Source organism: Stegostoma tigrinum, chromosome 31 (assembly GCF_030684315.1).
Source record: "Stegostoma tigrinum isolate sSteTig4 chromosome 31, sSteTig4.hap1, whole genome shotgun sequence".
Taxonomy (NCBI): domain Eukaryota; kingdom Metazoa; phylum Chordata; class Chondrichthyes; order Orectolobiformes; family Stegostomatidae; genus Stegostoma; species Stegostoma tigrinum.
Window position 1 is genome coordinate 1,335,776 of NC_081384.1, and position 22,739 is coordinate 1,358,514.

The 22,739-nt window shown below is 41.7% G+C and overlaps 1 protein-coding gene across 2 annotated transcripts in view; it reads left to right on the forward strand.

Moving 5' to 3' along the window:
• LOC125466459 (zinc finger protein Aiolos-like) overlaps window positions 1–21,030 on the forward strand; it is a 198,992-nt gene extending 177,962 nt beyond the window's left edge. For both annotated transcript variants that reach the window (XM_048560982.2, XM_059638785.1), the window contains exons 7-8: window positions 1,505–1,627; window positions 15,260–21,030. In XM_048560982.2, coding sequence (XP_048416939.1) covers window positions 1,505–1,627; window positions 15,260–15,972 — 836 coding nt within the window. In that variant the 3' untranslated portion in view covers window positions 15,973–21,030. The remainder of the gene's footprint in view (window positions 1–1,504; window positions 1,628–15,259) is intronic.
• Window positions 21,031–22,739: the final 1,709 nt, after the last annotated feature.

A 22,739-nucleotide genomic window follows, 5' to 3' on the forward strand; every position in this document is an offset into this window, starting at 1 on the left:
GACACCATTACTGCCTGGAGAAGCAGAATTTCGGCCGAGACACTCCAGGTACAAGATGCAGGTTACGGCCCTGTACACACCACCAGTGTGTGAGGGGCAGAGGAACTTGACCTGGCACAAAAATGCCCCAGGAAAAGCTGCAGGAAAAGGAATGTGCCTATGTCCCTGGATTTGGAGAGGGAGGGATGTAATGATTGTAACAAAGTCAGCCAGGTGGACCTTATGGAAAATGAGTTCCCTGATTGGGGCTGTTAACCTGGCCAATCAGGGACCCCTGGCTGGCCGATATAAACAGGAGTGTCAGGGGTTCTGGTCACTGTAGGAGCTGGCCCTTAGCTGGCTGAGTCAGTACTATATAGTATGCCCTTGTAAATAAAGGGTGACCCAGTGACAGATATCAGCCTTCGTGGAGTTATTTCATTATCTATACATTGTACATAGTTTAATAAATGGTTCAGGTTTGATTGTCGTGTTCCACATTGGCCTGAGCATGTTCACAAGAGTATTCATGACATTTTAGCTTGGAGATGAGATGTACCCCTGAACTATAGTTGAAATATAGTAAGGAACTTTCCCTAACAGATGATATTTCTCTTATACTTTCCTCTCCCCATTTCAAGACCTAGAACTTTCTCCCTCCTGGCATTACGAGTGTACCCACACCAAACGAACTGCAGTGGTTCAAGAAGGCAGCTCACAACCACCTTCGCAAAGGCAGCTGGAGATGGGTAATTGTTGATGGGCCAACCAGATACATCCCATGGATGATTTTTTTTAAAAGAAAAATACAATACTTTAGAAGTAACTCTGAATATCCTCTTTTCTAAAAAGAAGGTAGAATATCTGTCTGTGATGGCCTGCTGTTCAAGTCGCAGATTTGGCCAATTTTGAAACATGGAATAAATGCCTAGGAAAATGGGTAACTTTCAGTTTTTAGTTCGAAGAAATTTCCATGCCAAATTCTTATTGCAGATATCTATGCCATTCAGCTATTCATCATTCTAATATTCTGACATTACTGATCCTATAATCTGACCATTGTCAAAAATAAATTAACCTCCCTTCCATGTATGGAATAAGGACAGACTGAGGGACTGTATGAGTTCCACACTGGCTCATCTGAGGATAAAATCATGTGTACAAATTATGCTGTTTAGAATGTAACTGATATATTTCACTAGATTAGGACAATTTTGGAACAGAATACTTTGGAGTTTGTTTAGCAGGATGAGTCAGAATTACAGAATTTTGTGCTGATTTGGTGAATGTTCCTCATTGTCTCCTGCTATTTTCAACCCAAGCTCAATTTTGATCAGTTGTTTCATTGATGAAATAGTACTGATAGCACATCTCTCGCACAAGTGGTAACCACAAGGTCTGTCTCCATGCCCCCAATGGCCACTACCCTCAGTCATTACGTCAGAGCTTCCTTCCACCTGCCACACAAACTGTTCAGAGGTGAAACCTCATGTTATTCTGGTATTTTTTTTCTCCCTTTGAGCAGAGACTGACGAAGTTCGACAGCACAGCCTGAAGGCAGAAATGGGATCCGAGAGAGCTCTTGTCCTGGACAGACTCGCTAGCAATGTTGCCAAACGGAAAAGCTCAATGCCTCAAAAATTCATTGGTAAGAACAAGAATTTAAGCCCTTTATTTTATCATTGTAAGTGCACTGGCTTCTGACGCCCACCAGTTCCTGCAGACCGTGCTGAGGATTTTTACACTCCTGTGTTCGCATTGAGTTCTCATGTTCATAAGTGGCAGTGTCATTTTTTCTACTATTGCTTGTATAAGTAATCACAAAATCTCTGGTAACCAAATGCTGCATCGTTAGCAATTGCTGGACTGTTGGAGCTTTTTAAACATTGAAGAATACTTGGAGTTTTAAAACTTGTTTGGTAATTATTCTTTCAGGAAAAAAGTGATCATTTACTCTGAATTTTAAAAAGTTACGCTCAAATAAATTACTGTGTTACACAGTAACCTCCAGAGCTACATTAATTTAAAATATACTGTTTGTAAAACTGCAGTCTAATAGATAGTTAACATTTTGGATTTAGTGAAGATGTGAAAGATTTGATATTCAATTTACTGCTGCTTTGTTATTATTTAAGAATCTCGGAAGATTTCTCACACACAGAGTGTAAAATTTGCTGCAAGATTAACCAGTTCACTTCCACCGACAAGATTCCATTTTTAAACCAAAAAAATTCCAGTGAAATAAGACTGATCTTTCAATTAATGCAGATTAAAATGCAAATTATAATGAAGAATGTTGTTCATAGTTAAAGAGCAAATCTGAAAAATGAGGGATGAACTGTTTTAAACATTCACCAATTCTTAGTGCAAAATACACATCTAACAGGTAACTGAGAACTAGTTGATCACTAATATTCACGCTCGCTGTGCTCTCCACTTTAATATTTTCTCTTGCGCTGCATTTGTCATATTTGAAATTCTCTCTGGACTGCAGAATTTTTAAAAAATGCTTTACAATTTGCATAACTGAACCTACTGACATGGAAATTGTATTTCAAGATTTTCTGCTGTTAAGAACATTTGGAAGTTTAATCAGTAAATTTCAACTCTGAGAATCAAATCAATATCTAGAGGCTTCAGGTTAGAGTTTCCAAAGCAAGGCTCACATTGAATACTGAGAAGCGCTTATATTACATTCCTTTGAATATGTTTTAATAATTTAGTGCCAGTGTAAAGTAGCAGACTTAGGTACATAATAGTAGCAGACACTGTTTACTTGTGGACTTTCACCTACTACGTTGCTACATTTTGGTTTTCTCTGTTTATATTTTTAAACTGTTAAGGAACATTGTGGCCGAAGGGCCTGTACTGTGCTATACAGCTCTGTCTTCTATGTAACGAGAAAGGACCTGGTGCTGTGTGAGACATAGGGGATTCATTGCATGGCCTGGCATAATTAAACTGCAGGCATGATTTCCAAGTGTTGTGTCCAATCAGTTCAATCTTCTTTACAGCCAAATGTTGGTCTGCAGTGGTGTAAGGGTTAACTCAACACACCAAATAAGATTACCCATGTCCAATCTGCCAAAGCGTAGTAATATAGTTTCATACTTCTAAAGTTATAAAATGTTAAACTTCAAAACACTTCTGCCTGTGGTATTTTAACCCTTCTGATGTTTATAGGTGCTGCCCATCTGAATAACGCAGCCACTAAAGATTTCCACTTTGCAGGAAATACATTACTTAAAAAAAAACTTTTTCCCTGAATGTTTTCCATTTTGTAAATTTATTGTTCCCAGTCATTTGCTATGGAAAGATAATTTTGCAAATACCTTGTCAAAATGATTCTGCAAAGCTGCATTGAAAATGTAACTGAAGTGTTAATGTTGATCAAAGTAACAGAGTTCTTTTCCTGTTCACAAGAGGCATTTTCACACTGGTTGTTCTGAACTCTGTTATCTGTTGCTTTTATAAAATAAGAGAGAAAGTAATACGAATTGAACCAGGGTAACTTGAACAATTGCTTTCATCTGCTGGCAATCTCCTGACATTTATTTTACCCGTAAATGTAAGAACGTTTGTGATAGATATCTCCATGTTTTACTCATTTAAACCTAAGCCACCACATTATTTGGACTATGCATATTTTAGTTGGAAGAAGGAAGAAACAAGATTCTCAGCCACAGGCACAGCTTATTTCACATCAGATTGATTAGTCTTTAAGTTTGAGTCATTTCTCTCAGTTTCAAATTAATTAAGCTAGTTTTGTTAATATAAATGTTTTACTTTAATGCTTCCATAAACTGAACAGTTCAGATAAAGCACATTATCACTGTACACAGCTTCTTCATTCCATACAGGACAGAGCAGGATGTCATGGAGTTCCCATTCCCAATAAGACACCCTTGTGTTTACTTTAACTCCCACTCCCATCAGGTTTCCTCCTTGAATTGAGCCTGCTGTATTGTGTTTTCCTTGTACAAGTACTGCCTAAGAGCAAGAACAGTATTTAAGGGATTAGAGTCATTCTATGACTTCACTATGATCCTGATGAGATATGAAGCTCCATGACAACTCCAAGCAGAATAACTCCACTCCGTCTTAACTCATATATTGGCCTTGGAAGGGGCACAAAGAAGATTCACCAAACAGATCTGAGGACAGATTTCCCAAACTTGGCTTAACATCATCTTAAATACCTCAGTTACATCACCCCGTTAATCTATTTTATACTCAAGTGAATGTCAGCCTACTCCATGTTTTTAGGAGCCTGTCATGTGACTTGTGAGTTTTTTTTAATCTCGTCTGCATTACATCTGCCCATATCCAGGTTGAGTGCCTGTATCCTGAAACAGCTCCAAACCTGTTAAAGTTCTAAGTGACAGTGTTGGAAATCACATGACACCAGGTATCGTGTGATTTTTGACCTTGTCCACCCAATTCCAACACCATTACCTCTACATCATGGCTAAGTGACAGTTGCAAATGCATAACCCTAAACTGTTCATAGTTGTGCACAGGTTTGTTCCAAGCGATCAGATGGACAACTGATGTGAGCTGCTGTTTTGTGTAGTTTTTGTGGTTTGAAAAGAGATCTTTGGCCTCAAAATTGATGGTGTAGTGGACAGCAAAGAAGTTTGCCTCAGGGGACAACAGGATCTTGATCAGATTGGCCAATGGGCCGAGGAATGCAGATTGAGTTCAATTTAGATAAACGTGAGGTGCTGCATTTTGGAAAGGTATATCAGGGCAGGACTTATACACCTAATGGTAGGGTCCTGGGGAGTTGCTGAACAAAGAGACCTTGGAGTGCGGGGCCATAGTTCCTTGAAAGTGAAGTCCCAGGTAGACATGATAGTGAAAAAGGTCTTTATTGGTCAGTGCATTGAGTATATGAGTTGGGAGGTCATGTTGTAGCTCTACAGGATATTGGTTAGGCCACTTTTGGAATACTGCATGCAGTTCTGGTCTCCCTGCTATCGGAAGGCTGTTGTGAAACATGAAAGGGTTCAGAGAAGATTTTCAAGGATGTTCCTGGGGTTGGAGGGTTTGAACTATTGGGATCGGCTGAATAGTCTGGAGCCACTTTCCCTGGAACATTGGAAGATGAGGGGTGACCTCATAGATGTTTATAAAATCATGAGATGTATGGATAGGGCAAATAGCCAAGGTCTTTTCCCCGGAGCGGAGGAGCCCAAAACTAGAAGGCATAGGTTTTATGTGTGAGGGGAAAGATATAAAGAGGGACCTAAGGGTCAACTTTTTGATACAAAGGGTGGTGTGTGTGTGGAATGGGCTACAAGAGGAAAGGGTGGAGGCTAGTACAATTGCAACATTTAAAAGGTATCTGGATGGGTATATGAATAGGAAGGGTTTAGAGGGAAATGGACGAAACACTGGCAAATGGGACTAGATTAATTTAGAATATGTAGTCAGCATGAACGAGTTGGACTGAAGGATCTGTTTCTATCCAACATAACTCTATGCCTCTAAACCTCTCAATATGTATTCTAATCCCATTTTCCAACACATGACTATAATGTTGTATGCTATGGCATTTCAAGTGTTCATCTGAGAAATTTTTAAATGTCTTCAGAGCTTCTGCCCCTCCCATGCTAGCAGGCAGTGAGTTCCAGATACCCGTAATATCTAAGTGAAAACATTTTTCCTGAAATCTTGTCTCAACCACCTGTTCCTCACCTTAAAACTGTGTCCCTGGTGATTGATCCCTCTAGTAAGAGAAAATATTCTTCCTATCTACCTTGCCTTTGCCTATCTGAATCTTGTACATCTTCACCATATCTCCTCTACCTTAGTCTCCTCTGCTGTAAGGAAAACAACTCCAACCTATCTAGTCCCTTTTTATGGCTTAATCACTGCATTCGAGGCAACATTTTGTAGCACAGTCACATCCTTCCTAAAGTGAGGTGGCCAGAACTGCACACAGTACTCCAGCTGTAGCCCAGCTAACATTATATACAACTGCATCGTTATTGTATTCAATGCCTTGACTGATAAAGGGCAAGTATCCAAATGTCTTCCTAACCACTTATTTACATGCCCTGCTGTCTTCAAGGACCTATGAACATTCATGGGGTCTCAGCATTAGATTCCATTTGCTATAGTTCGGCCCAATCTGACTAGCTCATCTGTATGGTCGTTTAGTCTAAGTGTTTTCTTCTAGCTAATTACCACACCAGTTTTCATGTCGTCTGCAAACTTGTTGATCATACCTCCTACAGCCATCTCTTGGTCATTAATGTACACAACAAATGGCATGGCACCCTGCACCAAGCTCTGCAGTATGCCACTGGATGCAGGCTTCCAGTCACAAAAGCCTTTGACTATCAACTTCTACTTCCTGCCACTGGGCCAGATTTTGATCCAATCTGCCCTGGACTCTTAGCCTCTTAATTAAGCAAGCTGCCAAAAACCTTGTCAAAAACCTCACTGAAGTCGAAGTAGACTACATCAACTGTACCACCCTTATCTACACTCTAATCACTTCCTCAAAAAATTCAGTCAAATTAGTTAAATATGATCTCCCCCATGGCGTCTAACTATCCTTGATTAAACCTTTGCCTCTCCTTGAATGATCTATTCTATGCTGCGCTTGACCTGAAAATGCTTGATATTAACATGGGGGGAAAAAGATGCAAAATTCGTGTTCATGAAGTTATTTTGATGGGAACAAAATTTACTAAAACTGGCTCATCTAAAGCAATAGGTTCCCTCTCAGTGAGAGCAATTACAATTTATTACATGTAAATCATTTGCAGCAAAGATTCAGTTACTGACAGAGCTTTATCATCTTGTACCAGGAACAACTTTCTGATCTCAGTTTCACAAAGGTGCCAGATTGCTCAATACTCCATTGCAAAAGTTGTACAGCAGCCTACCAACTTAGTAGAAAAAAGCCTGTCACACAGCAGTAATATGTTGCCAGTAGCTAAATGAGGAGAGCATGTATCTTCTGCCCATCAATGGGAGCAAGTCTCAACTTTGAGAGTAGCTGGCTAATCTGATTGCAGAGCTCATAACAGTCCCAGCAGTGCTAGAACTCAGTAGTGCAATGGAGCCTAGGATGAAAACAGCCGTGACATATTTTATGTGCAGCCACCTGGAAACACGCTGGGTGAAGGACTGTAAACTCCAAACCCCCATTAAACTTGAGGTTATTTCTAAATATTTTGATTGTTTCACAGCAACAATTGTGTCTCTTAGAATCCAAGACAGATCATCTACTAGACAGTTTTAATTTTCCAAACATTGTCTGAGGCTGCCATAGTGTCAAAGGTTTGAATGGTATAGAATTTGTCAAATTTGTTCAAGAAAATTGTAAGTGTCAATACATGGATATTCCTATCAGAGAAGAAGCAAAACAACCTTCTTTTTGGCAATAAGGGAGGGCAGGTGCCTGAAGTGAAAGTAGTGGAACGCTTTGGGTCTGATGATCATAATTCTATTTGTTTTAAAATGGTTATGGAATAGGATAAGCCTTCCATAAAAGTTAACGCTTTATAATTGCAGTAAGGCAAATTTTAATGGTATGAGACAGGAACTTTCAAAAGTTGATTGGAGCAGACGATTTGCAGGTAAGAGGATGTCTGACAAGTGGAACGCTTTCAAGAGTGTGATGGCAAGACTTCAGAAGCGTTATATTCCTATTAGAGTGAAGAGTAAAGCTGGTAAGATGAAGGAACAATGGATGAATAAAGATATTGAGGCCCCAATCAAGAATAAATAAGAATCTTATTTTGGATATAGACAGCCAGTTCAAATGAATCTCTTCATCAATATAAAGAGAGTAGGGCAGTAAGAAGATCAGAAAGGCAAAGATTTATTGATCTTTATTGATGTATTGATTGATTTTATTGTCATGTGTGCTAAAATACAGTGAAAAGCTTTGGTTACAAGAGGTACAGGTAGATCACAGCAAGCGAAGTATGTACAGATCAAAAAGACTTAGAGATGTACAGGTTACATTGCAGATCATGTTATTTGAGGCTAGAGTCCTCTCAACATCTGATAATGCCAGAAAGAAGCTGTTCCTGAACCTGCTTGTGCATGTGTTCAGGCTTCAGTACCTTCTGCCTGAAGGAAGAGGTTGTAGGAGATCATTACCAGTGTGCAATGGGTCTTTGATGATGTTGGCCGCCTTTCTGCTGTAGTGAGCCCTGTAAATGGAGTCCATGGGTGGAAGGTTGGCTTCCATGATGGTCTGGGCTGTGCACACCACCTTCTGTAGTTTCTTCCAGTTCTGCACAGAGCAGTTGTCATACCAGGCCGTTATTCACCATGACAGAATGCCTTCAGTGATGCATTTGTAGAAGTTGATGAGCGACCTTATGGACATGTCAAATTTCTGGAGCTGCCTGAAGAATAAGAGGCGTTGTTGTGCCATCGTGACTGCCGCATTTATGTGAGAAGTCCAGGACAGGTCGTCGGTTATCATCACTCCAAGGAACTTGATGCTCTGCACTCTCTCAACCTTAGTTCTGTTGATGTAGATGGGAGCGTGTTCCCCTCCTTTCTTTCTGAAGTCAATGTCCAATTCCTTAGTTTTGCAGATAATGAGAGACAGATTGTTTTCATTGTACCACATCACCAAGCCCTCTATCTCCCTTCTGTATTTTAATTCGTAGTTGTTAGATAGCTGTCCAGCTATGATGGTGCCACCAGCAAATTTGTAGATGGCGGTTATTCGGAATTTGACAACATAGTCTTAGGTTTAAAGGGAGCACAGTACAGGGCTAAGGACACATCCTTGGGGTTTCCAGTGTTGAGTGTTACTGTGGAGGAGGTACAGTTACCTATCCTCACTGATTGTGGCCTGTGGATCAGGAAGCAGAGGGCGGAGCTGAGACCAAGGTTGCACAGTTTAGAGATAATTCTGGAAGGGATAATAGTTTTGAAGGAGGAGCTGTAGTCAGTGAGGAGGAGTCTGACATAGGTGTCTTTGTTGTCCACATGTTCCTGTGATGAGTGCAGGGCTAGGGATATGGCATCCTCTGTAAATCTGTTACATCGGTATGCAAACTGTAGGGGATTGAGGCAGGTTGGGAGACTTGACTTGATGTGGGCCATGACCAGCCTCTCGAAGAACTTCATGATTATTGAGGTTAGAGCTATTGGGTAATAGCCATTAAGGCACAATGCATGGGTTTTCTTAGGTATAGGGATGATCGTGGTCTTCTTGAAGCAGGTAGGGATTTCGGCTTGTAAGAGAGAGAGATTGAAGATGTCAGTGAATACCTCTGCCAGTTCATCCGCACAGGATCTGAGTGCTCAGCCTGGGACACTGTCCAGTCTCATCTTTTGGCCCATATCTCTCCTTCCTATTTATATGTATGACCATTTGCCTTTTAAATTCTGTAATTGTATCAGCCTCCAATGGGCACATAAGCTGGGACTTTTTACATTGGAGCGTAAGAAGTTGAGAGGTGACCTTATAGAAGTTTCTAAAATCATGAAGGTTACAGATAAGGTTACTGTCTTTTCCTTAGGATGAGGGATTTCAAGACTAGAGTGAGAGGAAAGAGATTCAAAAAAGATATGAGGAGAAAATTCTTCACGCAAAGTGGCTCGTGTAAGGAAGTGTTGGATATGGGTACATTTACAACATTTAAAAGACACTTCAATAAGTACATGAATAGGAAAGGTTTGGAGGGGTACAGGCCTTCCTTGGGTTGACTCCCAGGGAGACAGATCTGACTTCTGAAGCATTGACAGAGGGAACAGGTTTGTCTGGGGCTGTCAGGGCAGACATTGCCACACCAATGGTATTCTTGCTTAAACCAAGCATAGAAAGCATTGAGCATCTTAGGGAGGCATGTGTCATCGTCCACTATCTTACACTGTTTAGTTTTATTATGAGATAGCAATGTGAGATAAGGTTGAGAATAATCCAAAGAGATTCCACAAGTGTAGTAAGAGGAAGAGGGTAACTAGAAAGAGTTAGGGCAGCTTCAAGATCAAAGAGATTGTCTTGGCGTTGAACCCCAGAAGATGGGAGAGATATTAAATGGATAATTTCACATTAGTTTTACTGTGGAGAAAGAAATGGAGGCAAGAGAACTCAGAAATAAATATTGATGTTTTAAAAAGCAGTTCATATTACAGAAGAGGAGATTCTGGAAGTCACTGAGAATATAAAGGTAGATAAAGCTCCACAACCAGATCTAGTGTATCCCAGAACATTGTAAGGAAATTGTAGGGCCTCTTGCAGAAATATTTGTATAATCTTTAACTATCAATGAGATGCTTGATGACTGGACAATGGCTAATGTTGTGCCATCATTTAAGAAGGATTCTAAGGAAAAATTGAGAAGCTATAGACCATTGAGTTTGACTTTGGTTGTGGGTAAGTTGTTTGATGTGATTCTAAAGGTTAGGATTTATAAACGTTTAGAGAGGCAAAAAAAATTAGTTAGGTGTGGATAGCATGGCTTTGTGCAAGGGAAACCCAATCTCACAAACTTGTGATCAGAGATAAAGCAAACTGCAGATGCTGGAGAATCCGAGATAACAAAGTGTGGAGCAAAATGAGCACAGCAGGCCAAACAGCATCTTAGGAGCACAAAAGCTGACGTTTCGGGCCTAGACCCCGAAACATCAGCTTTTGTGCTCCTAAGATGCTGCTTGGCCTGCTGTGGTCATCCAGCTCCACAATTTGTTATCTCACAAACTTGATTGAGTTTTTTGAGGAAGGTACCAAACACATTGGTGAGATTAGAGCACATAGACATTGTTTATTTGGGCTTTAGTAAAGCCTTTGACAAGGTTCCGCAAGGTAGACTAATTAGTAAAGCTAGGTTATGTAGGATTCAGAGTGAGCTTGACAATTGGATACAAAATTCGCTTAACAGCAGGAGACAAATAGTGGAGGGTTGCTTTTCAGACTGGTGGCCTGTAACAACTCGTGCTCCATAGGGATCATTTCTGGGTCCTCTTTTGTTTGTCATTTATATAAATGATTTGGGTGAGAATATCGAAGACATGGTTAGTAAGTTTGTGAATTACACCAAAATACGTGGTATAGTGGACAATGAAGAAGATTTTCTAAGATTACAAAGGGATCTTGATCAAATGGGTTAATGGGCTGAGAAGTGGCAGTTGAAGTTCAATTTGGATAAATACAAGGGATTGCATTTTGGTACAATTAACAGGGGCAGGACAATTAATGGTAGGGCCTTGGATAGTATTGAACAGAGAGACCTAGAGGGTTCAGGTACATAATTCTTTGAAGTTTGTGTCATGTATAGACAGGTTGGTTAAGAAGGTCTTTGGCAAGCGTGCCTTCATTACTCAGTTCTTTGAGTGTAAGAGTCGAGAAGTCATGTTGAGGTTGTACACAACATTAGTGAGGCCTGTTCTGGAGTACTCTGTCCAGTTCTGGTTGCTCTGTTATAGGAAAAATATTATTAAGCTAGAGAGGGTTTAGAAGGTATTCACCAGGATGCTGCGGGATATGGAAGGTTTGAGTTGTAAAGAAAGGCTGGATAGAATTATAGCGTCATAGAGATATGCAGCTTGAAAACAGACCCTTCGGCACAACTCGTTGATACTGACCAGATATCCTCTATTAATCTAGTCCCATTTGCCAGCTTTTGGCCCATTTCTCTCCTTCCTATTCATATGTATGACCATTTGCCTTTAAAATTCTGTAATTGTATCAGTCTCCAATGGGGGGCAGAGGCTGGGACTTTTTACATTTGCAGGTTTGTTGGTCCAAGAGCCAGGGATTCAGTTTGCATTCAGAATATCCCAGATGAGCATAAATCCAAGACCAATTGCTTTGAAGCTATTGTAAACAACTGAATCAAACAGACTCAGGAAAGCTACCAAGATAACAAAGTGTGAAGCTGGATGAACACAGCAGGCCAAGCAGCATCTCAGGAGCAGAAAAGCTGACGTTTCGGGCCTAGACCTTTCACCAGAGAAGAGGATGGGGAGAGGGTTCTGAAATAAACGGGGAGAGGGGGAGGTGGACCGAAGATGGATAGAGGACAAGATAGGTGGAGAGGAGAGTATAGATGGGGAGGAGATAGGTCAGTCCGGGGAGGACTGACAGATCAGGCAGGCAGGATGAGGTTAGTAGGTGGGAAATGGAGGTGCAGCTTGAGGTGGGAGGAGGGTATAGGTGAGAGGAAGAACAGGTTAGGGAGGCGGGGACGAGCTGTGCTGGTTTTGGGATGCAGTGGGGGGAGGGGACGAGCTGGGCTGGTTTTGGGATGCAGTGGGGGAAGGGGAGATTTTGAAGCTTGTGAAATCCACATTGATACCATTGGGCTGCAGGGCTCCCAAGCGGAATATAAGTTGCTGTTCCTGCAACCTTTGGGTGGCATCATTGTGGCACTGCAGGAGGCCCAGGATGGACATGTCATCGAAGGAATGGGAGGGGAAGTTAAAATGGTTCGTGACTGGGAGGTGCAGTTGTTTATTGCGAACCAAGCGGAGGTGTTCTGCAAAGTGGTCCCCAAGCCTCCGCTTGGTTTCCCCAATGTAGAGGAAGCCACACCGGGTACAGTGGATGCAGTATACCACGTTGGCAGATGTGCAGGTGAACCTCTGCTTAATGTGGAATGTCATCTTGGGGCCTGGGATAGGGGTGAGGGAGGAGGTGTGGGGGCAAGTGTAGCATTTCCTGCGGTTGCAGGGGAAGGTGCCGGGTGTGGTGGGGTTGGAGGACAGTGTGGAGCGAACAAGGGAGTCACGGAGAGAGTGGTCTCTCCGGAAAGCAGACAGGGGTGGGGATGGAAAAATGTCTTGGGTGGTGGGGTCGGATTGTAGATGGCGGAAGTGTCGGAGGATGATGCGTTGTATCCGGAGGTTGGTGGGATGGTGTGTGAGGACGAGGGGGATTCTCTTTTTGTGGTTATTGTGGGGGCGGGATGTGAGGGATGTGTTGCGGGAAATGCGGGAGACGCGGTCAAGGGCGTTCTTGACCACTGCGGGGGGAAAGTTGCGGTCCTTGAAGAACGTGGACATCTGGGATGTGCGGAATGGAATGCCTCATCCTGGGAGCAGATGTGGAGGCGAAGGAATTGGGAATAGGGGATGGAATTTTTGCAGGAATGTGGGTGGGAGGAAGCGTATTCTAGGTAGCTGTGGGAGTCTGTGGGCTTGAAATGGACATCAGTTTCTAGCTGGTTGCCTGAGATGGAGACAGAGAGGTCCAGGAAGGTGAGGGATGTATCTGCCAATGTGGTATACTGTATCCACTGTACCCATTGTGGCTTCCTCTACATTGGAGAAACCAAGCGGAGGCTTGGGGACCGCTTTGCAGAACACCTCCACTCGGTTCGCAATAAACAGCTGCATCTCCCAGTCGTGAACCATTTCCACTCCCCCTCCCATTCCTTAGACGACATGTCCATCCTGGACCTCCTGCAGTGCCACAATGATGCCACCCAAAGGTTGCAGGAACAGCAACTCATATTCCATTTGGGAACCCTGCAGCCCAATGGTATCAATGTGGACTTCACCAGCTTCAAAACCTCCCCTCCCCCCACTGCATCCCAAAACCAGTCTAGCTCGTACCCGCCTCCCTAACCTGTTCTTCCTCTCACCTATCCCCTACTCCCACCTCAAGCCGCTCCTCCATTTCCCACCTACTAACCTTATCCCGCCCCCTTGACCTGTCCTCCCCGGACTGACCTATCCCCTCCCCACCTATACTCTCCTCCCCACCTTTCGTCTCCTCTATCCATCTTCGGTCCACCTCCCCCTCTCTCCCTATTTATTTCAGAACCCTGTCCCCATCCTGTTCTCTGATGAAAGGTCTAGGCCCGAAACGTCAGCATTTGTGCTCCTGAGATGCTGCTTGGCCTGCTGTGTTCATCCTGATTCACACTTTGTTATCTTCGATTCTCCAGCATCTGCAGTCCCCATTATCTCAGGAAAGGCTACCACCAGCTTGTCAAGTGTGGCATTTTTCTGGTTCCAACCCCATTATCTCTTGTTAAGTCCTGTCCAGGGAGTGATCCCATATTTAGGAGCGTAAAAGACTATGGTGCAGGCTCAGGCTCCCAACCGGAAATGGTGCTCATGCTGGGAGTGTAGATTGGACCAACACCTGTTGTATTGTCCTGGATTTTCTTGTATCTTGCTGCTGTTTTCAGTGAAACTGGGAGAAAGTATAATATGTTGGGTGCCTAGCCCAGCTCCTTCCTGCCCTCCCCAATTTGTTCCTTCCTCTTAGTATGAGGCTGGGGAGTTGCTAGATAAAGCCCCTATTGATGCCCTAACTACCCAATAAGTGGCATTTAAAGCCAGGCCTTAATCCACCTCCACTTCCTTAAAAAATGAGCAGCAGCAAGTGGCCAGAGTCTGAAAGCCATTTTTGAAAAGACAGCAGTGAAACTGCCATCAATTAGGGGTCCATTGTCACAGTAGCTCCCAAGATGTCACTCAGCCTACCCTCCCATTTTGTTCCTCCCCCAATTGCCTTTAAAACCCAGCCCTTGTGCTCTTGTCTTCCCCTCCGTAGGCTCTCCAACCTTGGCCCACCCTACAAGTCTAGCTTAGCTGCACACTGGGAGCACAAAGTCACAAAGTTATTCTTTCAAAGTGAGAATTGAGTTGCACTGAAGTGTCATGGTGAGTTTAAGTAAATACAAGAAAATAGACATGGCGCCACCTTTTTAGAAGAAATAATAGTGATGAAGTTACAGTTGTTGTATATTGGGTTAATGCCATATTCCTTATAAGTAACTTTTGGAAAATTCATTCTGCAGGTGTCATAAATACAAAATACAGAATTAATGTTATGCAGAAATTGACAAGTGTTTGATTAATGTAACAATCTTAGCTTCATATATCATTAGTTTAGAGCAACTTTAGATCATTGCTGTAATTGTTAAGGACTCACTCCCACTTTTAATAAAGCACCCAAATGTTGAAACTATATATGAGCTCGCAGGATCTAAATTGAATTGAATCTAAATTGCACACTGACTGAGCTGTGGGACAATTTGCAAAGTACATGCTGCAGGATATTCCCTAAATGTGGAGAGAGTTGCAGTGAAGAAGCAGTCTGACAGCTCGTAGACCCTGGGTGAGTTACTCATTAGCTTTTCTTCACAGTTCCCCACTTCATACTGATCCAAATATCAGGTACCCATTACAGTGATTAAACAAGTTTCTTTACAACAAACTGTATTTTATGTTGCCCATGAAAGCTATTAACTGCTGACGCCTTTGAAACTGTTTACCTGATGTAGAATTTGAGTTGCAGTGCCCCACGAGCCCTAAATTCTGCTTTTCTTTTTATACACAGGTGAGAAGCAGTATTGTCTGGGCTACCCTGACCTGCAGTACAATTCAACCTCATCTTATGACAAGGAGGGTGAAATGATGCAGACTCGTTTCATGGACCAGGCTATCAACAATGCAATCTCGTACTTGGGGGCAGAATCATTGCGACCCCTCGTCCAGACAGCCCCTGCTCCCACCTCAGAAATGGTGTCTGTCATCAGCAGCCTCTACCCACTGTCTCTCACACGCTCTGATGCCCCAAATGGTCACGTGCGAGAAGCAGCCACAGAGAACAGTGGCTCCCAATTGAAAACAAAGACCTCTGAAAGAGGGGTGTCACCCAGCAACAGTTGCCAGGACTCCACAGACACAGAGAGCAACCACGAGGAGCGACAGAGTCAGGCCTACCTACAGCATCAGATGATTGCACCCCGAGTCAGAAATGGGGTCCCTACCATCAAAGAGAGCCCAAAACCATTTGACATCATGAAAACAACAGGGGGATTGGGCCGCGAGATGTTTAAGGTGATTACTAATGAGGGTGAACAGGTCAGAGTCTTCAAATGTGACCACTGTCGAGTGCTGTACCTGGATTATGTGATGTTCACTATACACATGGGCTGCCATGGTTTTCGTGACCCTTTTGAATGTAATGTGTGTGGGTATCGCAGCCAGGACAGATATGAGTTCTCCTCTCATATAGCCAGAGGGGAGCATCGTTACTGCAGAAAATGAGCTGCAGAGATCAGATTCTATCCAGGACCAGACAGAACAAAAAAATTTTAGACCTCATGCTTTGCTTTCATACTTAATGCTGTGTTTCTGTGCCTTTGTGTGCACTCATCTGAAATCTATGCACCTGCGACCAGGTAAAGGGCATTTTATTGAGCATTACGTTGTAGCTGTAATGAACTCACCAAATAACATTTAAGCAACAATGCTGACTGTGGAGAGACTGTAAAATATTATCCAGACACAAGCTGATTGGATCTGAACAGTGTACAAAATGCCTTCTGAAAGAACAGTGAAGTTAACTAACCAGACCTGTTGATATTGTGAGAGAGTCTGGCAAGACAGAGGCATTAGATTGAGATGCCATCCCATTGTAAGTCAACTGAAAGACAATGAGGTCTCACCGTTAAAATTGTGAGCAGTTCACTTAATTGATTCACAAGGTCCTTAATCAAGATCTGCCTGTGTCCCTGTAACAGTATGTAATTTGTTCTTTCTTGAAACTAGTGTAATTCTGACCTTGATGGTGTCAAAAACCTCTCTGCCATGCCAGTTGCCATATAACTCAGTCATCCCTGAAACAGGTATGTTTTTCATAGCTCTGTAAACTCAATCTTCTGGTTTCTACCAAATTGTTACAAATGTGAATACCAGAGATTTCTGATATTCAGAACTCAGACCTGATGAGAGCTTCTTCCAGTGTCACCTGCTACTCAAACACTTGCTGCAGATCAGAGAAGGATAATCTCAGAACTACCCTTTAAAATGATGAGTGTCATTGAAATGCTAATTGCAAAGAAGAGTGTCATTCAATTCTGTCCAATGTGGAAGGGAAGGACACCTCAGATGGAGTAAATGGATTGTGCACTGGAGTGAATTCAGGCATCGTATCCAGTCAATCAATGGAACAAGCGTGCAGAAAAATATCAAACCTCAAGCAGCCACTTTATGATTGCTTTTCTTGTTGCATTCTTTTTGCTTATGTAAATTGCTTACACCTTTTTAACTCTGTTTTGTATCTGTAATAGTGGAGTCTGTAATAGTGGAACAGAACAAAACAGTAAGCTCACAGGTGCTTGTTGCAATCAGCACCTTGTCAAGTTTGACTTGTTCCCTTAGTGTTTTGGCTAAACTAGCATTAGAATAGCTCCATGCACTGTGTGTGTATCCAACATGGACACTCATTACTCCTTTCTTTAACAATATGAGAAAATCATTCATGTAGGAAATTCATGTAATGGTGTTGTTCAGAATTTTTAGAAGATTTAGGATCTCAACTTCAATAGGCATCACTAGAATCTTATTCTTTACATTCTTAGAGCCTCATTTTAATTTTTGTGTTTGTTTTATGATTTTCAGCATTATAACTTTTACAGATACTGCTGTAAGATACTATGTGTAGTATTTGAGCAGCATGTCTCAGTGTTGCAGGAAAGATAAGAGTCTCAGATCTCAGCGTGTACTGGCAAAGCACTTTTATTTCCCATTTCTACACAAGTAATTAAGAAATGCAGAAAGTGTTCTGAGTTGCACACAGCCACAGGGTTCAAGAGTCGCAGTCTAATCAGTGCACATTAACAAACACTTTCAGCTAATAACTGTATCTGAGCAGTGACACTCTGCAGGACGCAGTGTAGCTAGTGTGCCACATGTGTGGGCTGACAAAAGGCCCTCAGGTTGCATATGAACCCAAATATTCCTTTTGTTAATGTAAAATTCAATATAACACTAGGAATGGCTTCATCAGTGTTTTGTGGCCTGCTATTGGGCAATCTAGCATGTATTTACTTTGATTCTGTTACCATTCCACTTGGATTATTTCTGGTTTTTTCTTTTGCTCTTGCCTTATCCATTTAACTTTTACACAGCTAATCTTGCATCTCATTTCAGTGCTGCCATTACACAGCCTAAACCCTACTGTCATCCCAGAGAACCCAAGTTAGACTGTGGTGTTTCTGAATCTGACAAGTTTTGCTGAATTCATCCAGTTACATTGTTAGTGGGGAGTATACAAGAATCCTGAAGCTATTAATCTTACTTTCACCAACACACTTACATTAAAATTGACTGAGGAAACATGCAATCAAAACCTGTAAAGATTAGGAGCTTTAAGTGTTGTAAATTTTGAAAACACATTGCTTTATTCTGTACTATTGCTCATGTCAATTACACATCCATCTTATTTTTTATACAGACCTAACAGTCTGTGCAATCAGAGTGCAGTGATATAGGTTTCCAAGAGCCTAGCCTGTGTGCTCTGCAATGTAAATATGTCTTACTGATACAGTTCATTTATACATGTACATCTCACAAGCAGCATCATCCATTACAGCTTGTTCTACAGCTTCTATGGTGTCTTCAAACCACTAATTTTATTGTAGGCATTATTGTCTATAGAAAAGTATCAGTACATCTTTATAACGAAAAAAAACAAAACTCTGAAGCTGCATTGCATTTCTAGTATCCGAGAAAGGAAAAGTCGAGTTGATATTTCAGGAGGAGTGTTCTAATTAATAGCTTAAATTCAAGACTCAAACTTGGCTCTTTATTTCAGAGGGTGATGGGCATGCTGTGTTTATTTTGTTACTCTGACTTTGAAGGATTTCTCAACTTTGAGCACACTCTATTTTATCTGTGCCACAAATTGGAGCTTGTCTACAGAGAGCTTCGTTCTCAGAAGTATTTTTACTGCAGATTCAATCCACTCTGTTATCTTTGAAACTGACTGCTTTTTCAGTGGAGGGATACCAGATGTAAAAGGCAAATAGAGAGAACAGGTAGACAGCCTTCTGTATGGCCCAGCACTTTGCAGAGATTGAGGGCAGCTTCCATTGTCAGGCAGTAATTGAGACAGCAGGTTGAGCGATCATTGACCCATATCTGAGCAAGACCCGCGGGAACGGTCTGTGAAAACAGGAAAGCAGATTCACTGTGCTGTCTGAAATGACCAGCTGTTGCTGTATTAACACCCAAAATAAATATACTTCTACTGTGAATGTAAATGTGAAACATTTTTATATTTCCTGCTTCATTAGATTTTACACTAGATTGACACCGTAAAATTATTTCCAAACAAACAATTTTTGATTTTATACAGTTTGTTTTTTTTAACAATTTAGCACTGCTTTGTTTTTGAATAATGCAATTCCTCATACTTGGAACCAATTATGTAAATTTTCAATAATTCACTTTCATTAGAAGTAAATCAATTCTAATAGGTTTTGTTTCTCCGAACATAAAGGTTCCAAGCGATGACCTTGGTGTCTGAAGGAGCAGAGAAACAAGATCAGGTTTCCATTTTGGCTTGTTAAACTCACTGACAATGGAAAACCAGTGAAAACCATGTTTTTTAGAACATGTGGACTTTGGTAATGTTTATCCCATCACTTATGACGGAGCTGTTGAGAAAGAGCCTGCCGAGAACAGACAAGATCCCAAGGGGCCAGCACCAGACCTGCTGGCCTTGTGTCAACTCCATACTCAAAATAAGCGACACTCTTTTATGTGTGACCCAGTCCTGCCCCACAGCCTGTAGATAGTTGCATCAGTTAATAATTTTCAAAAAATCTTTACAAAGCATCGCCTTTAAACATCGCAAACCCAGTATGTTGCTGGATGCAGAGAAACAGCATTTGAACATAACTCATTTAAGGGTGTTGGGTATGAATGCATTCAATATAATAGTTGCAGGAGACCACTTACAGGAGGCTTCTTACACTATCCGAATTTATAATATAGCAGCAAGAAACTGCCTCAGTGTTCACCTGGGTGGAATTATTCCTGAGATGTGGGATTCCGCACAGCTTGATCCTATCACAACATTTATGGACCCAAGACTCCAAAATGAAATTTCATACTTCTTGCTTGCCATTCTCCACATCATGTCCCAAAACAGAATGGTGGCCATGAGCGGTGTTAGGGTTTGAATTGTCTGAACTTTGTGACTGAACAAATGGCTCATAGTCTCACCTTTGTAACCAAAGCAACAGCATACATCTCTCTGTTAGAGCCAGACAGAAAAAATCCAGCCAGTACTCTGTAGAAATTATCAAGTAGTTTTTAATGTTTTTATGGAGGAGCCATGACACCGTGGTAATATCATTAAATTAGTAGTCCAGAAGTCCACGGTGGGGCAAAATTTGAAATCCCAACATCCGGGCTGGTGGAATTTAAATTCAATTAAGTTTTTAAAATCTAGGAATGGAAGCTAGTTTCAGTAACCATGACCATGAAACTATCATCGATTGTTGGAAAACCCATCTGGGTCACTGTTTCAGGGAAGGAAATCTGCCAACCTTACCTGGTCTGACCCTACGCGTGACTCCAGACCCACAGCAATGTACTTGATTCTTAACTGACCCCTGAAATAGACTAGAGAGCTGATCAGTTCAAGGGCAAGTAGGAACGGGCCAAAAATACTGCAGCCACATTCAGCAGCACCTATAATCCCCTGAAAGAATATATTAAAGGAAGCTTTATGTACTGCAGGTCACCCACTCACAAAGGGATGGAGGAGTCTCAGGACAGCTCTTGTGAACCTGAAAGTGGCAGAGTTTCACTTTAATGTCAACTATCAATAGAGGTTTGGTATTTTGGATTGTTCTATCAGTGGTAACCATGGCACAGTGTGAGGCACTCTCAACACCCCCCCCCCCCTCCAACCCCCGCATCTGAAAGTTGTAAGTGCCTTTTCCTATTCATATGCTTGAGCTTAACTATCAAGGTTGAAACTGAAGTGCAGTACTGAGATGTGATGCCATCTTTCAAAGGAGCCATTAAACCCAGCATCCATCTGCTCAGTTGAACCTAAAAGATCCCATGGTTTTATATTGAAGTTGCCTGTCCAACATTGATCTCTCAAACAATATCAATAAACAAAATAACAAGTTACGTGCTCTTGAGCACCTTGGTGTTTATGGGATTTTGCCACACATAAATTGGCTGCTACAATACCTACTCTTCAAAAATAGTTCATTGGCTGTTAAGCACATTGTCACGTTGAGATTGTGAAAGGCATTATACAAATGCAAAACTTTCTATTTTGAATCATGTTCTTTTGTACTGCAGGATTATGCTACTGATTATGAAGTAAAATATCAAATTAAATAAAAACTTTGGAAATACTTGGTGTTACGGGTAAATTGATCAGTCACTTGTTTTATTTTCTCCTTTGTAATGAATTTGCAAACTACAATTTATTCTGAGAAGCTTAGCTGCTAAACCAGTAGCTTTTGAATTCAGTCAAATCATTGGGTATTCATTGCTATTTCAACGTACTTGTGCCTATGTCTCTTAGTTGAAGTGGCTGGTATATGTTCCTTTTCTAATGTTTCATGCAGCTTTGAATATTGCACTGCCTGCTTGGCCATTGTTTTTAGAGAACACAACATTAACAGCACACCTCATGGGAAAAGAGCAGTTCAGATTATATCCTGGATGGCACAAAGCCTCTTCCAATGATGCTAATGCACTGTCTGGAGGATATTCTTTTTGTCGTTGTACTGAATACTATGTTATTTCTGCCTCTGATGGAGAAGTAAAGAAAAAGGAATCACAGCAACCGAATAATGTATATGCATCAAATAACTATTGTGATACCTTGGTGCTGCTATTCAGTACAGCCAGCGTCAGCCCCTTGGTGATTTGTGTAAATTAGATGAATTTCCCCAACTAACTGAAAGCCTTCACAGACCTCCCACAGGCACAGATTTCCCATCACGCTGACACACTCCACACCAGTCGGTCTCTGGCCATTCAGTACTAATAATTCAAATATATTTTTATAATTAGAGTGCTGAGTCAAACAGAGGATCGTCAGCAGTCCTGAGGGAGATAAACCAGATTCACTGTTTTCTGGGGAGCAGGCAGACAGTCCAGTGAATTAGGTGAGACAAGAAATAGCCCTGAATTGATTCAGAGAGTGAAAGACCGTTAAATTTCATCAACAGCTGGAACGCCTTTTTGTGTTAGATACCAGACTGAGCCCTGCCCCACGTACAGTAAATCACAGATCAATGACCCAAGACTGTCTCCACGCACAGCTGCTGACAAAATCAGAACATATGCCAATCATTTGAAGGAAATCATAGAACAGTGCAGGAACAGGCCCTTTGTCCCACCATGTATATGCTGAACCAATCCCATCTGCCTCCACCTGGCCAGTATCCCTCTGTTCCCTGCCTTTTCATATGTCTGCCTAAGTGCCCCTTCAACATGGCTATTGTATTTGCTTTTACTACTTCCCCGACAGTGCGTTCCAGTCACGTACTGCCCTCTGCAAAAATTTGCCCTGCACATTTCCTTTAAACTTTACCCCTCTCACTTTAAACTTATGCCCCCCCCCCCTCCAGCATTTGATATTATAACCCTGGGAAAGAAACTCCAACTATCCAGCCTATCTATGTGTCTCATAATTTTATATGCTTCTATCAGGTTGCCCTCTCAGCCTGTGATGCTCTAGTGAAAACAATACAAGTTTGTCCAATCTGTCCTTACAGCTAATACACTCCAATCCAGGCAATATCCTGGAAAGCCTCTTTTGCATCATCTCCAATATCCTTTCTACTCTCTGGCGATCAGAACCTCAAACAATAATCCAAGTGTGGCCTAACTAATGTTTTATACAGCTCTAATTGTTTGAATTGCAAACTTTTATACTGAATACTCAAACTGATGAAGGCAAGCATACCATATGCAACAAAAACAAAGTTGTTGGAAAATATCAACAGGCCTGACAGAATCTGTGAAGAAAAAAATCACAGTTAATGTTT